The sequence below is a fragment of the Scyliorhinus torazame genome, chromosome 3 (genome assembly GCF_047496885.1).
Source record: "Scyliorhinus torazame isolate Kashiwa2021f chromosome 3, sScyTor2.1, whole genome shotgun sequence".
NCBI classification, from domain to species: domain Eukaryota; kingdom Metazoa; phylum Chordata; class Chondrichthyes; order Carcharhiniformes; family Scyliorhinidae; genus Scyliorhinus; species Scyliorhinus torazame.
The window spans coordinates 69,341,886-69,355,173 of record NC_092709.1 but is presented as its reverse complement, the minus strand read 5'-3'; the positions used below and the strand labels follow the sequence as shown (position 1 = coordinate 69,355,173).

General features: G+C 52.1%; 1 protein-coding gene across 2 annotated transcripts in view; it reads left to right on the top strand.

The window, feature by feature from the left end:
• The window catches only part of glrbb (glycine receptor, beta b), a 232,678-nt gene extending 225,739 nt beyond the window's left edge, over positions 1–6,939 (top strand). For both annotated transcript variants that reach the window (XM_072495794.1, XM_072495795.1), the window contains exon 10: positions 5,537–6,939. In XM_072495794.1, coding sequence (XP_072351895.1) covers positions 5,537–5,833 — 297 coding nt within the window. In that variant the 3' untranslated portion in view covers positions 5,834–6,939. The remainder of the gene's footprint in view (positions 1–5,536) is intronic.
• The last annotated feature ends 6,349 nt before the right edge of the window (positions 6,940–13,288 follow it).

Sequence of the window (13,288 nt, the reverse complement as noted above, 5' to 3'; positions counted from 1 at the left end):
GCAGCACAACCGCACTCCACCCCTGCTGCAGCACGACTGCACTCCACCCCTGCTGCAGCACGACCGCACTCCACCCCTGCTGCAGCACGACCGCACTCCCCCCTACTGCAGCACAACCGCACTCCACACCTGCTGCAGCACGACTGCACTCCACCCCTGCTGCAGCACAACCGCACTCCACTGCTGCTGCAGCACGGCTGCACTCCACCCCTGCTGCAGCACGACCGCACTCCCCCCTACTGCAGCACAACCGCACTCCACCCCTGCTGCAGCACAACCGCACTCCACCCCTGCTGCAGCACGACCGCACTCCCCCCTACTGCAGCACAACCGCACTCCACCCCTGCTGCAGCACGACCGCACTCCACCCCTGCTGCAGCACGACCGCACTCCCCCCTACTGCAGCACAACCGCACTCCACCCCTGCTGCAGCACAACCGCACTCCACCCCTGCTGCAGCACGACCGCACTCCCCCCTACTGCAGCACGACCGCACTCCACCCCTGCTGCAGCACGACTGCACTCCACCCCTGCTGCAGCACAACCGCACTCCACCCCTGCAGCAGCATGACAGCACTCCACCCCTGCTGCAGCACGACCGCACTCCACCCCTGCTGCAGCACGACCGCACTCCCCCCTACTGCAGCACAACCGCACTCCACCCCTGCTGCAGCACGACCGCACTCCCCCCTACTGCAGCACGACCGCACTCCACCCCTGCTGCAGCACGACCGCACTCCCCCCTACTGCAGCACGACTGCACTCCACCCCCGCTGCAGCACGACCGCACTCCACCCCTGCTGCAGCACGACTGCACTCCACCCCTGCTGCAGCACAACCGCACTCCACCCCTGCTGCAGCACGACCGCACTCCACCCCTGCTGCAGCACGACTGCACTCCACCCCTGCTGCAGCACGACCGCACTCCACCCCTGCTGCAGCACAACCGCACTCCACACCTGCTGCAGCACGACTGCACTCCACCCCTGCTGCAGCACAACCGCACTCCACTGCTGCTGCAGCACGGCTGCACTCCACCCCTGCTGCAGCACGACCGCACTCCCCCCTACTGCAGCACAACCGCACTCCACCCCTGCTGCAGCACAACCGCACTCCACCCCTGCTGCAGCACGACCGCACTCCCCCCTACTGCAGCACAACCGCACTCCACCCCTGCTGCAGCACGACCGCACTCCACCCCTGCTGCAGCACGACCGCACTCCCCCCTACTGCAGCACAACCGCACTCCACCCCTGCTGCAGCACAACCGCACTCCACCCCTGCTGCAGCACGACCGCACTCCCCCCTACTGCAGCACGACCGCACTCCACCCCTGCTGCAGCACGACTGCACTCCACCCCTGCTGCAGCACAACCGCACTCCACCCCTGCTGCAGCACGACTGCACTCCACACCTGCTGCAGCACGACTGCACTCCACCCCTGCTGCAGCACAACCGCACTCCACTGCTGCTGCAGCACGACTGCACTCCACCCCTGCTGCAGCACGACCGCACTCCCCCCTACTGCAGCACAACCGCACTCCACCCCTGCTGCAGCACGACCGCACTCCACCCCTGCTGCAGCACAACCGCACTCCACCCCTGCTGCAGCACAACCGCACTCCACCCCTGCTGCAGCACAACCGCACTCCACCCCTGCTGCAGCACGACCGCACTCCACCCCTGCTGCAGCACGACCGCACTCCACCCCTGCTGCAGCACGACCGCACTCCACCCCTGCTGCAGCACGACCGCACTCCACCCCTGCTGCAGCACGACCGCACTCCACCCCTGCTGCAGCACGACCGCACTCCACCCCTGCTGCAGCACGACCGCACTCCACCCCTGCTGCAGCACGACCGCACTCCACCCCTGCTGCAGCACGACCGCACTCCACCCCTGCTGCAGCACGACCGCACTCCACCCCTGCTGCAGCACGACCGCACTCCACCCCTGCTGCAGCACGACCGCACTCCACCCCCGCTGCAGCACGACCGCACTCCACCCCTGCTGCAGCACAACCGCACTCCCCCCTACTGCAGCACGACCGCTCTGTAAAAGCACCTTCCCCGAATGCCCTCACTGATATTTCAACATTTTTGCGTAAAAGGTGTATTTTTCTGATTTGTCCTCTCCGCGTGGCACTGTACCTGGAATGGAAATTTGACAGATTACGATTTAAAATCTGAGAGATATTAACAATTAGGAAAATTAATCCAAACATTCTGAGGACTGCTGGCAGTATATGTCTGCACAGGTCAGTGGCCTATGTGAGAACTAACCACATATCAGTGGCATACTTGCAGAATTACTCGAGCAGGCGAGGAGTTGGACCTGTTGTTGGGGACAATCCCAGAGCCCAGGGATTGGGTAGATGGTGGCCTCAGTGACAAGGGAACCCGGGGGTTCGCGTGTCCCCGGGGGGGGGGAGTGGAAGAGGCCAGGTTACGGGTATGTGGGGAGGTGGTGGGGTTGGTGCCAGGGGCATAGCGCTGCCTACTCACCCTGGCCGCCCTGAGGAGATCAGAGAGTTTCTTCTGGCACTGCATGTCAGTCCGGGCAATGTTGCCCACGGCGCTGACTGCCTCTGCCACCTGCTCCCAGGCATGGTGGACGGCGGCACCTGGTGGTCTTCCTCCCAGGCCGGGGTACAGGGTCATCCGCCTCTCCTCCACGGCGTCCAGGAGGATGTCCAGCTCAGCGTCTGAACCGTGGCGCTGCTCTCCTTACAGCATTCTTGTTGACTGGGACGGTGTGTGTGTGGGGAGGGGGATGGATTGTTTAAGTGCGTCTGCGGCGTGTGAGCCTCATGTGCGCCAATCATGGACCTGCCAAATCTGGCCCTGTTTTGCATGAAATTGGTTGTATTCCACAAGGCAGTGGTGCTCGCCCATTTAAAGTAGCTGAATCGGTGCAGCTGTTGCGCAGTTTTTGCTGTCGTAAAACGCAACTGATCCCACGCTGGCGTCGGCACTTAGTCTCAGAAACGGAGAATCCAGCTCGAGGTCTTTCTCACCTCCATTCAACTGCCTGCTTCCCTGGCCCCTGGGAAAGCTGGCGCCTAAAACTTCACTCGGAAAGTATTTTAATATTTGAGGCATGTAGCCTCATTAACATAAAGGAATGACTTGCCAAGCAAGAGCAGTTTAGTCCCCCTCCCCCTGTGGCCTATAAAATTGGAAGTGGGCGAGTTCGAGGAGGATTAGGGTCGAGTTTAGGTTTTTAAAAAATTACCTTCACTCTTGACACCCTCCTGCCCATAATAATAATCTTTATTGTCACAAGTAGGCTTACATTAATACTGCAATGAAGTTACTGTGAAAAGCCCCTAGTCGTCACATTCCGGCACCTGTTCGGGGACACAGAGGGAGAATTCAGAATGTCCAAATTACCTAACTGCACGTCTTTCGGGACTTGTGGGAGGAAACAGAGCACCTCCGGAGGAAACCCACGCAGGCACAGTGAGGACGTGCAGACTCCGCAAAGACAGTGACCCAAGTCGGGAATCAAACCTGGGGCCTTGGAGCTGTGAAGCAACAGTGCTACCCACATTGTGGGGATCTGAAGTTGTCCTATTAGGTGTAAAACATGATTTTGACTGATACATATCACTGGGAATGAGAAACCAGTGGTATGCCGCCGGTCATTTTTCCTTTGCCATCACGACGACTGCCCTGGTTCATTTGCAGGATTATCGAGGAAATTTAGGTTCTGCTATTTGCAGACTGGTGCACTGAAGTGATTGTAACATTTCTTGATGATGGGCAGTGAGGTGAAAACCAGGAGCCAGGCCATATCCTCCTGCTTTGCCGCGCCCCAAACTCTCTAAGATTTTAATGCCTGTTCTGTCCACTGTTGAAAGAATAAATGCTGTATTCTGTAGAACATCACCATCATTCACTGCCCCTTCTGCCTGTGCTGATTCAGAGTGCCTAGTGGACTGACAGTTTAAACTAACAATGCAAACCCACCACTCCATCTCTCGCACATCAGGGACGTTTCTGTCTATCTGGCATTACCTGCTAGCTGCAGTTCTATAATCTTACTATATAAATCTATGTTGACAGTTCTGGTTGTACATACCGGCATTTAGGCACATAACCTTTTCACCTGAAACTTCTATTTCTATATCTGTGCACTCATGAAACTTCAAATAAAGGATTGGTCTTTCACTTTGAATAAATTGAATAACTTCAGTCACTGCTTTTCTGAAGCTGTTTCGTCAAATCAGTCTGCCTTTCACAACTTCCGATCATCTCCAATTCTATGAAGAAGGGTGCGGAAAGATCAAGAGCTCCGTCAGTGTCCACCCTATCCATCAGATCAAATAACTTAATATATTATCCTCCACAATTTCTGATAAAATTAACTCCTGAGAACACATTAAAAAAAGAAGGGGGGTGGGGAAACTGGCCAAGTTCAGTAAAATTCACCCCCTGTTCCATAAGACAATAAAAACAAACTAGAGGAGATTGTGTTTACCCACGGCACATACTGGACATGCACACCAGACCCAGGCGCCCAAACCTGTCAAGTTCCTTCGGGGTGTTGTACATCTATCGTGATCTCACCTCCAAGGAACTTGAATTTCATGACTAAAATGTGCTTTTGCTTGTGTGCTCCATTTGCATACATGTAGCACAATCAATCACTCACGAGACGAGATGAGAAGGAGTCAATCGATGGCTTTATTATGCAGACTTGTTCCCCAGCAGCACAGTTACAGAATGTGGCTGCTAGGAGAACCCGGGCTCTTATACTCCGCCTTACTGGGTGGAGCCAGTAGGCGGCTGATCCAATCGGGACCCGGCATCTATCCACCAATAGCCTCTCGGCATCACAGGGTACCGTAATACCCCTAATGCATACCACCACAATACAATATTGCACTCCTGTTGCTGAATTAATGTAAAATACATGCTTTATATCACTAAAAGGCTCAAAGGAGTAATTGCAGGCACCTTCTGATTGGTTCCTTATATCAATGTGGCAAGATACATATTGTTCAATTCAATGAATCCTAAAGTTTATTACAATGGCATTTTTTAAGTACACTACTTAACACATTTTTCATCTCCAAAGAGGATTGCACCTCCGTGGAAAGCCATCTCCTTGCAAGCAAAGTAATTAAAGTTAACATGACTTCTGTCAAAGCACTGGCCCTAAATTTGTTGTTGCTGTGTTGCAATTTGTTTTAAGTGCTAAGCCTGAAAGTACTGCCTTGTCCTTGAAAGAAAATGTTTTAGAAAGGTTGGTGTTGTCAAATTGTCACAGGCAGTTTATGCAGAAATCAATGTAATTATTTTTATTCTGACTGAGATCGGTCATGTGCGATCTGCTACCCTGTAGCGCCACATGTTGGTATAGCAATGTACTGCACCACTGTCCTATTTTCCTGTCAGACCTAAGGCAATTTAAACCAAAGACTTGTTTTTGTACAGTGTATTCTGTGTAAATCCTGTGGTACTTATCATTATGGTAGTGGCGATGACAATGATGTCAAACATCAATAATGATATTCTTGTGGTTTTTCTAGGTTGCAGAGACAAGGTGCAAAAAGGTTTGTACTTCTAAATCCGATTTGAGATCCAATGACTTCAGCATCGTTGGAAGCTTGCCACGGGACTTTGAATTGTCTAACTATGACTGCTATGGAAAACCCATAGAAGTTAACAGCAGTCTTGGGAAGCTCCAGTTAAAAAATAATAATAAGCCTCCACCTGCAAAGCCTGTCATCCCCACTGAAGCGAAGCGAGTTGACCTCTACGCAAGAGCTTTGTTTCCGTTCTGTTTCCTCTTCTTTAATGTGATATATTGGTCTACTTATCTATGATCATTCCACTTCTGGATTTCATTGTATGAGATATGTCAGATATCACTGAACCCTCTCCCCATATCTCTTAAGCATATTTTTCTTCATTGTAAATGCTCTGGGATTGAAAATTGAATCGGGACCAGATGCATTCATGTCAAATTTGAATGAAAGCATGCAATTGCAATGTGTGCACTATAAGCAGACCATGTTGTATATAGCTGTTCAGCACCCAAGCTGCTTTGGAGATCATGAAGCATTAACTTAACGACAACATTTCGACTGCTCGAAGAATAATTTATTTGATGGAGCTGTGATGGATCATTTAAAATGTGCTGCAATCTTTCTGATATCTGATACTTACAAATGCACGTTTATTGTTGCTGAGACACAAATTAAGTATGACTATGTGTGCAATTATGAAAAATTCTATATCTTCCAAATAGTAAAGAGTAGACACTTTGATAGTTTTGTTTTGTTTTAACTTAAAATTGTATTCCAAACACAAAGTACCTCAGTATTTTCTTCATCAAATGTGAGCTGTAGTTCATACCACCTCCATTTCTAAATGACAGAAAATAGTCCAAACTATTCCTGTCAATGTCAAGTTTTGATATAATGTTTAAATTACCAAACTAATTCAGTGATTGTATTATTGAGATGTTCTAGTGTCAAAATAAATATATCAATTGCATATCTGCATTAATTTCTGCTTCAATAATGGATCACATAAATGGGCATATGTCAGTTGTATGGAAGTTCACTGATGTCTGTTCTGAAATTGAGTATTTGACGGTGGTAAATTACCTGAATTATATCCCCAAAATGGAGATGAAAGAGAAGGGAATGAAATTAATCTCAAATTGTGTCTTCATTGTTTTTATTTCCTACATGTAGACAGAATCTATTTGTTGTTGTATATTCTATGTGCCTCTCATAATATAGGTTCTGTTAGTTATGGTGACCGAGGATGTATTAGTCATGTACAATGCAGACCACAGGTATACATGGAGTGCACAATGCTGCAGGTGGTCTACAGGATATAATGCAAGCACCTATGCTTAATTATACTTACTAAATGTAATAAACATTTTCTGTTCATTAAACTAACTAAATTCCATGCTTAACACTGAATTCCTTGGCATGATTCCTTTAAGGAATTAGCATTATAATTGTATATGCCAACTTTTCCAGAGGAATACTCTTCCTAGAAATGCTCCACAAAGCTTTTAGCCTTGTTGCCCTCTTCAGATGCAAGCATTGACCAAGGCAAATTAATCTTTGGGCGCGATCCTCCCAAAGCACAACAAAGTGCTCCCGCCAGTGCGAAACCAAAGTGATTCCCACTGGCGCTAGGGCGTTAAAATGCTGCTGCAGCACCCCCCCCCCCCCAACCCTGTCTGGATCGCTTGCAAGGCACCCCCTGCAGGGGCTGCTCCTGCACTTTTTGGTAAGCACCTGAGAACAAAGAGGAAAACTCATCAAAAAACTGGAGTTGGGGGAAACAGCTGCTCCCATGAGTTAGTGGATTCCTGCAGAGCTATATAAATAAACAATCTAATCTCCCCTTTGAATGGTGGCACAGTAGTTAGCACTGTTGCCTCACAGTGCTAGGGACCAGGGTTCAGTTCTGGCCTTGTGTGACTGTGGAGTTTGCACGTTCTCCCCATGTCTGCAAGAATTTCCTCTGGGTGCTCCAGTTTCGTCCCACAGTCAAAGATGTTCAGGTTAGTGGATTGGCCATGCTAAATTGCTCCTTAGTGTCCTAAGCTGTGTAGGTTAGTTGGGGTTACCGGAATAGGATGCGAGAATGGGCCTCGGCAGGGTGCTCTTTCAGAGGGTTGGTGCAGACTTGATGGGCCGAATGGCCTCCTTCTGCACTGTGGGAATTCTGTGGAAACTTCCTCAACCTGTCAATCAGAAGACTATTAGAAGGCAATGAAGCATGAAATTGAATGTAAACAGTGCAAATCTAGCTCTCACCCTTCGAGGCATACACTGAGACTTCTAAAGTGCGATTACATTTTTAAAAACAGTCCCATTTTGGGTGCAAATAGTTTCCTGTCACCTGCAGCGTCGAACACCCTCAGTCAGGAACACCCCGCCAAGGCCACACTAACCTTACCTCCTGAACTGACCAGCTGAGCTTACCTCTTAGGGGGTCCTTGAGCCCCCCTTCATGCCACCTCTTCAGGGCAGGGCACTCCTGGGCCCGATCTCTGGACGGGCATCCTGGCACCTGGGTACTTCACTGCCAGCCTGGCAGTGCCAGGGTAGTAATGCTAGGGTGCCCGGGCGGCAGCGGGAATGCCAGGGTACCACCCTGTCCAAAACCTGACCAGCCGGGTACCTTCGATGGCCTGGGAGGCCCCTCTAGGTGCCATTATGCCTGGCTCGCATTTGTGTGCACCAGTGCTAAACTGCACCATGGCGAGATCTCCCAGTCGAGGCAGTTTGTTCTCAGGCCTCGGGCGCAGAAGTATTTAAATGAGCCTAATGCCCAGCACAAGCCCGCCTGACCTCCAGCTCCTTGAAGGACCCCTTCTTGGTAGTCTGGCGGCAATTGTCCTCACGCTGGCGTAAAAACGGAGGAGTTTTACTCATGAAATTCCTGGAAAAAACTTAAAACAAATTCCTAGCCCTGCAGGGGGCTAGCAGGGACCCGGAGTAAATCTCACAGCTTTTGCTGCAGATAGGGGCCCTGCACTTCCGAGTCAGAGGCCGCGCATGTGCACAACGGTGACCTCCAGCGGCCGCGCCGTGCTCCATGGCGGACTCAGACCGCGGACCAGACCGAAGAAAGAGACCCCCCATATCGGCCGCGCACCCGAGCTTCAATCCCGGCACGTGTATTCCCCGGCCGCCTATCAGGCCCCCCCCCCCCCCCCGGTCTCCTATCCGCCCGACCAGGACTGAGTCTGCAGCCACGCCAGCATCCCGACCGACGGTGGTTAGTTCAATGCCGTTGGGAACGCGGCCGGTTGGGAGCGGAGGATTGCTGAGCGGGCCTCTGGCAATGGGCCCCCAGCGGCATGGCATACTCCATGGTGACACCGATTTCCGGTGCCCGGAGAACCGTAGGACTGGCGCAGGGCTTGATTACGGCGTCAAACTACGTCCACAATAGTCCTCAATACCGGGGCCCCATAAGGCTGTGTACTTAGCCCCCTACTCTACTCCCTGTACACACACGACTGCGCGGCAAAACGTGGTTCCAACTCCCATCTACCAAGTTTGCTGCCGATACGACCATAGTGGGCCGGAACTCGAATAACGATGAGTCCGAATACAGGAGGGAGATAGAGAACCTAGTGGAGTGGTGTAGCGACAACAATTTCTCCCTCAATGCCAGCAAAACTAAAGAGCTGGTAATTGACTTCAGGAAGCAAAGTACTGTACACACCCCTGTCAGCATCAACGGGGCCGAGGTGGAGATGGTTAGCAGTTTCAAATTCCTAGGGGTGCACATCTCCAAAAATCTGTCCTGGTCCACCCACGTCGACGCTACCACCAAGAAAGCACAACAGCGCCTATACTTCCTCAGGAAACTAAGGAAATTCGGCATGTCCACATGAACCCTTACCAACTTTTACAGATGCACCATAGAAAGCATCCTATCGGGCTGCATCACAGCCTGGTATGGCAACTGCTCAGCCCGGGACCGCAAGAAACCTCAGAGAGTCGTGAACACCGCCCAGTCCATCACATGAACCTGCCTCCCATCCATTGACTCCATCTACACCTCCCACTGCCTGGGGAAAGCGGGCAGCATAATCAAAGATCCCTCCCACCCGGCTTACTCACTCTTCCAACTTCTTCCATCGGGCAGGAGATACAGAACTCTAAGAACACGCACGAACAGACTCAAAAACAGCTCCTTCCCCGCTGTTACCAGACTCCTAAATGACCCTCTTATGGACTGACCTCATTAACACGACACCCTGTATGCTTCCTCTGATGCTGGTGCTTATGTAGTTACATTGTATACCTTGTGTTGCCCTATTATGTATTTTCTTTTATTCCCTTTTCTCCCCATGTACTTAATGATCTGTTGAGCTGCTCGCATAAAAATACTTTTCACTGTATCTCGGTACAAGTGACAATAAACAAATCCAATCCAATCCAATGTAATTACGGCGTTGGGCTGAGGAGAATCCAGCTCCTAGTCTAACCTCTGGGCATCTCCAGAACTTATACTCCCCACCCCAATCATTCACAAGAACCCCCTCAACTCTCAACCGTCCCCAGCCCAACCAAATTACCCCCAAATCGACCTAACTAGCTCTTGACCGACCTACTTACCTGCCATCAACCCACCTCACACATGTACCCGCCCACACATTTCACACACCTGCCACCATACCCACTTACCTCACCCACCCCACCCCCTTACTCACCCTATCCCCTACCTTACCCACTGACCTTAAGTGCCCTACCCCATTACCCACTTATCTCCTTAACTTTTCAAAGAAGCTTTGAGACGCTTTAACTCTTCACGTTCAGAATACAGCAGCTAATGTTGTAAAAGGGAGGCATGGTTTGTCTTCCTCGATCTTCCAGCACAGTGATGAAGTTCTCCAAACGACTGTATACTCCACATTTCTGGGGAAGCTGAGACTGGACGTCTCAGCCAGCAATGTCGGGCTCCAGAGCAGCGGAGGAAAGTGGGAGCAGAATGGAAATTGGGCGGTCATTGCCACTCCTCGGAAGATTCGGCCAATGAGTGTTTTCAGTGGCACTGAGAGAAGTCACCAACTGTAATGAAAACTCACCTGTAATATTCTACAGATAGATTCCTGTACACTGGGAACAAGCATTCTTCAGTTATAAACTTCAAGATCACTAGTTTGATAACCATATCTGAGCTCGGCCAGCAGTCAGTGAAGATAGTTGAAAAACTGATAGAGCAATAATAATCTTCAAGAAAGTTCAACCGTCTACCATTCACAGTGTGCAATGCCAGTATGTTGTAAAGCCTATGGGCAGGATTCTCCGATTCTGAGACAAAGGGCTGACGCCGGCGTGGGAACCAAAAATACGGCCACCGATCGCCCATCTGATGGGGGGGTAGCAGGCACGCAGCATAGAACCCCGGCTCTAGCTGCGGATACGGCCGGAGAATTGCCGGGTCCGTGGCCGCGCAGGCACATGTGCACCATGGTGCCGACCGCATGCGGACCCAGCCTGCCAAATAGTGACCACCTTTGGTCAAGCTCGCCACCCCCGGACCACCGCCCACCAGTGCCCCCCGCCAAAGACCCCCCTGCCCACGGATCGTCTCCCCCACCCCCACACTCCCGACTGTGGTGGCGCAGGACTTAGTCCGCAGTCGCCAAGCCGTGTTCCCAACAATAAATACCACACGCGACCGGCGCTGTGGGGAACTCGGCCCATTGGGGGCGAAGCATCAGCGGGGAGGGCCCAGGTAACATCCCAGACTGTGTAAACCTTGGCCACCTAAAGCAAATTATGGCTGTAGGGCAGGCTTTCTTGGAGTGAATTGACACCCAGACAGCTTTCATTCGGGCTGGGGATGTAGTCTGTGAGAGTTTGTTGTGCACATTGGCCCTTAAAAAGAGATTTAAACAGTAACATCAAAGGTATTTTATTGGCTGTAAAGTGCATTAAGGCATCTGATGGTCATGAAGAGTATTGTATTAATGCAATTCTTTTTTTCTTTAAATACTGTTGGTTAATGGCTCATGCTGAACCTAATGAGGGAGAAGTGAAAAATCACAGGCTGGAAGCCATTCTCTAACACCAGGACCTGTTCCCCTCACACCAGGACCTGTTCCTCTCACACCAGGACCTGTTCCCCACACACCAGGACCTGTTCCCATCACACCAGGACTGTTCCCCTCACACCAGGACCGTTCCCCTCACACCAGAACCTGTTCCTCTCACACCAGGAGCTGTTCCCCTCACACCAGGACCTGTTCCCCTCACACCAGGACCTGTTCCCCTCACAACTGGACCTGTTCCTCTCACACCAGGACTGTTCCCCTCACACCAGGACCTGTTCCCCTCACACCAGGACCTGTTCCCTTCACACCAGGACTGTTCCCCCCACACCAGGACCTGTTCCTATCACACCAGGACTGTTCCCCTCACACCAGGACCTGTTCCCCTCACACCAGGACTGTTCCCCTCACACCAGGACCTGTTCCTCTCACACCAGGACCTGTTCCTCTCACACCAGGACCTGTTCCTCTCACACCAGGACTGTTCCCCTCACACCAGAACCTGTTCCTCTCACACCAGGACCTGTTCCTCTCACACCAGGACTGTTCCCCCCACACCAGGACTGTTTCCCTCACACCAGGACCTGTTCCCCTCACACCAGGACCTGTTCCTATCACACCAGGACCTGTTCCCCTCACACCAGGACCTGTTCCTATCACACCAGGACCTGTTCCCCTCACACCAGGACCTGTTCCCCTCACACCAGGACCTGTTCCCCTCACACCAGGACCTGTTCCTCTCACACCAGGACTGTTCCCCTCACACCAGGACCTGTTCCCCTCACACCAGGACCTGTTCCCCTCACACCAGGACTGTTCCCCCCACACCAGGACCTGTTCCTATCACACCAGGACTGTTCCCCTCACACCAGGACCTGTTCCCCTCACACCAGGACTGTTCCCCTCACACCAGGACGTGTTCCTCTCACACCAGGACCTGTTCCTCTCACACCAGGACCTGTTCCTCTCACACCAGGACTGTTCCCCTCACACCAGAACCTGTTCCTCTCACACCAGGACCTGTTCCTCTCACACCAGGACTGTTCCCCCCACACCAGGACTGTTTCCCTCACACCAGGACCTGTTCCCCTCACACCAGGACCTGTTCCTATCACACCAGGACCTGTTCCCCTCACACCAGGACCTGATCCTATCACACCAGGACCTGTTCCCCTCACACCAGGACCTGTTCACCTCACACCAGGACCTGTTCCCCTCACACCAGGACTGTTCCCCTCACACCAGGACCTGTTCCCCTCACACCAGGACCTGTTCCTCTCACACCAGGACCTGTTCCCCTCACACCAGGACCTGTTCCCCTCACACCAGGACTGTTTCCCTCACACCAGGACCTGTTTCCCTCACACCAGGACCTGTTCCTCTCACACCAGGACCTGTTCCCCTCACACCAGGACCTGTTCCCCTCACACCAGGACCTGTTCCCCTCACACCAGGACTGTTCCCCTCACACCAGGACCTGTTCCCCTCACACCAGGACTGTTCCCCTCACACCAGGACTGTTTCCCTCACACCAGGAACTGTTCCCCTCACACCAGGACCTGTTCCTCTCACACCAGGACCTGTTCCCCTCACACCAGCACCTGTTCCCCTCACACCAGGACCTGTTCCCCTCACACCAGGACTGTTCCTCTCACACCAGGACTGTTCCCTTCACACCAGGACCTGTTCCCTTCACACCAGGACCTGTTCCCCTCACACCAGGACTGTTCCTCTC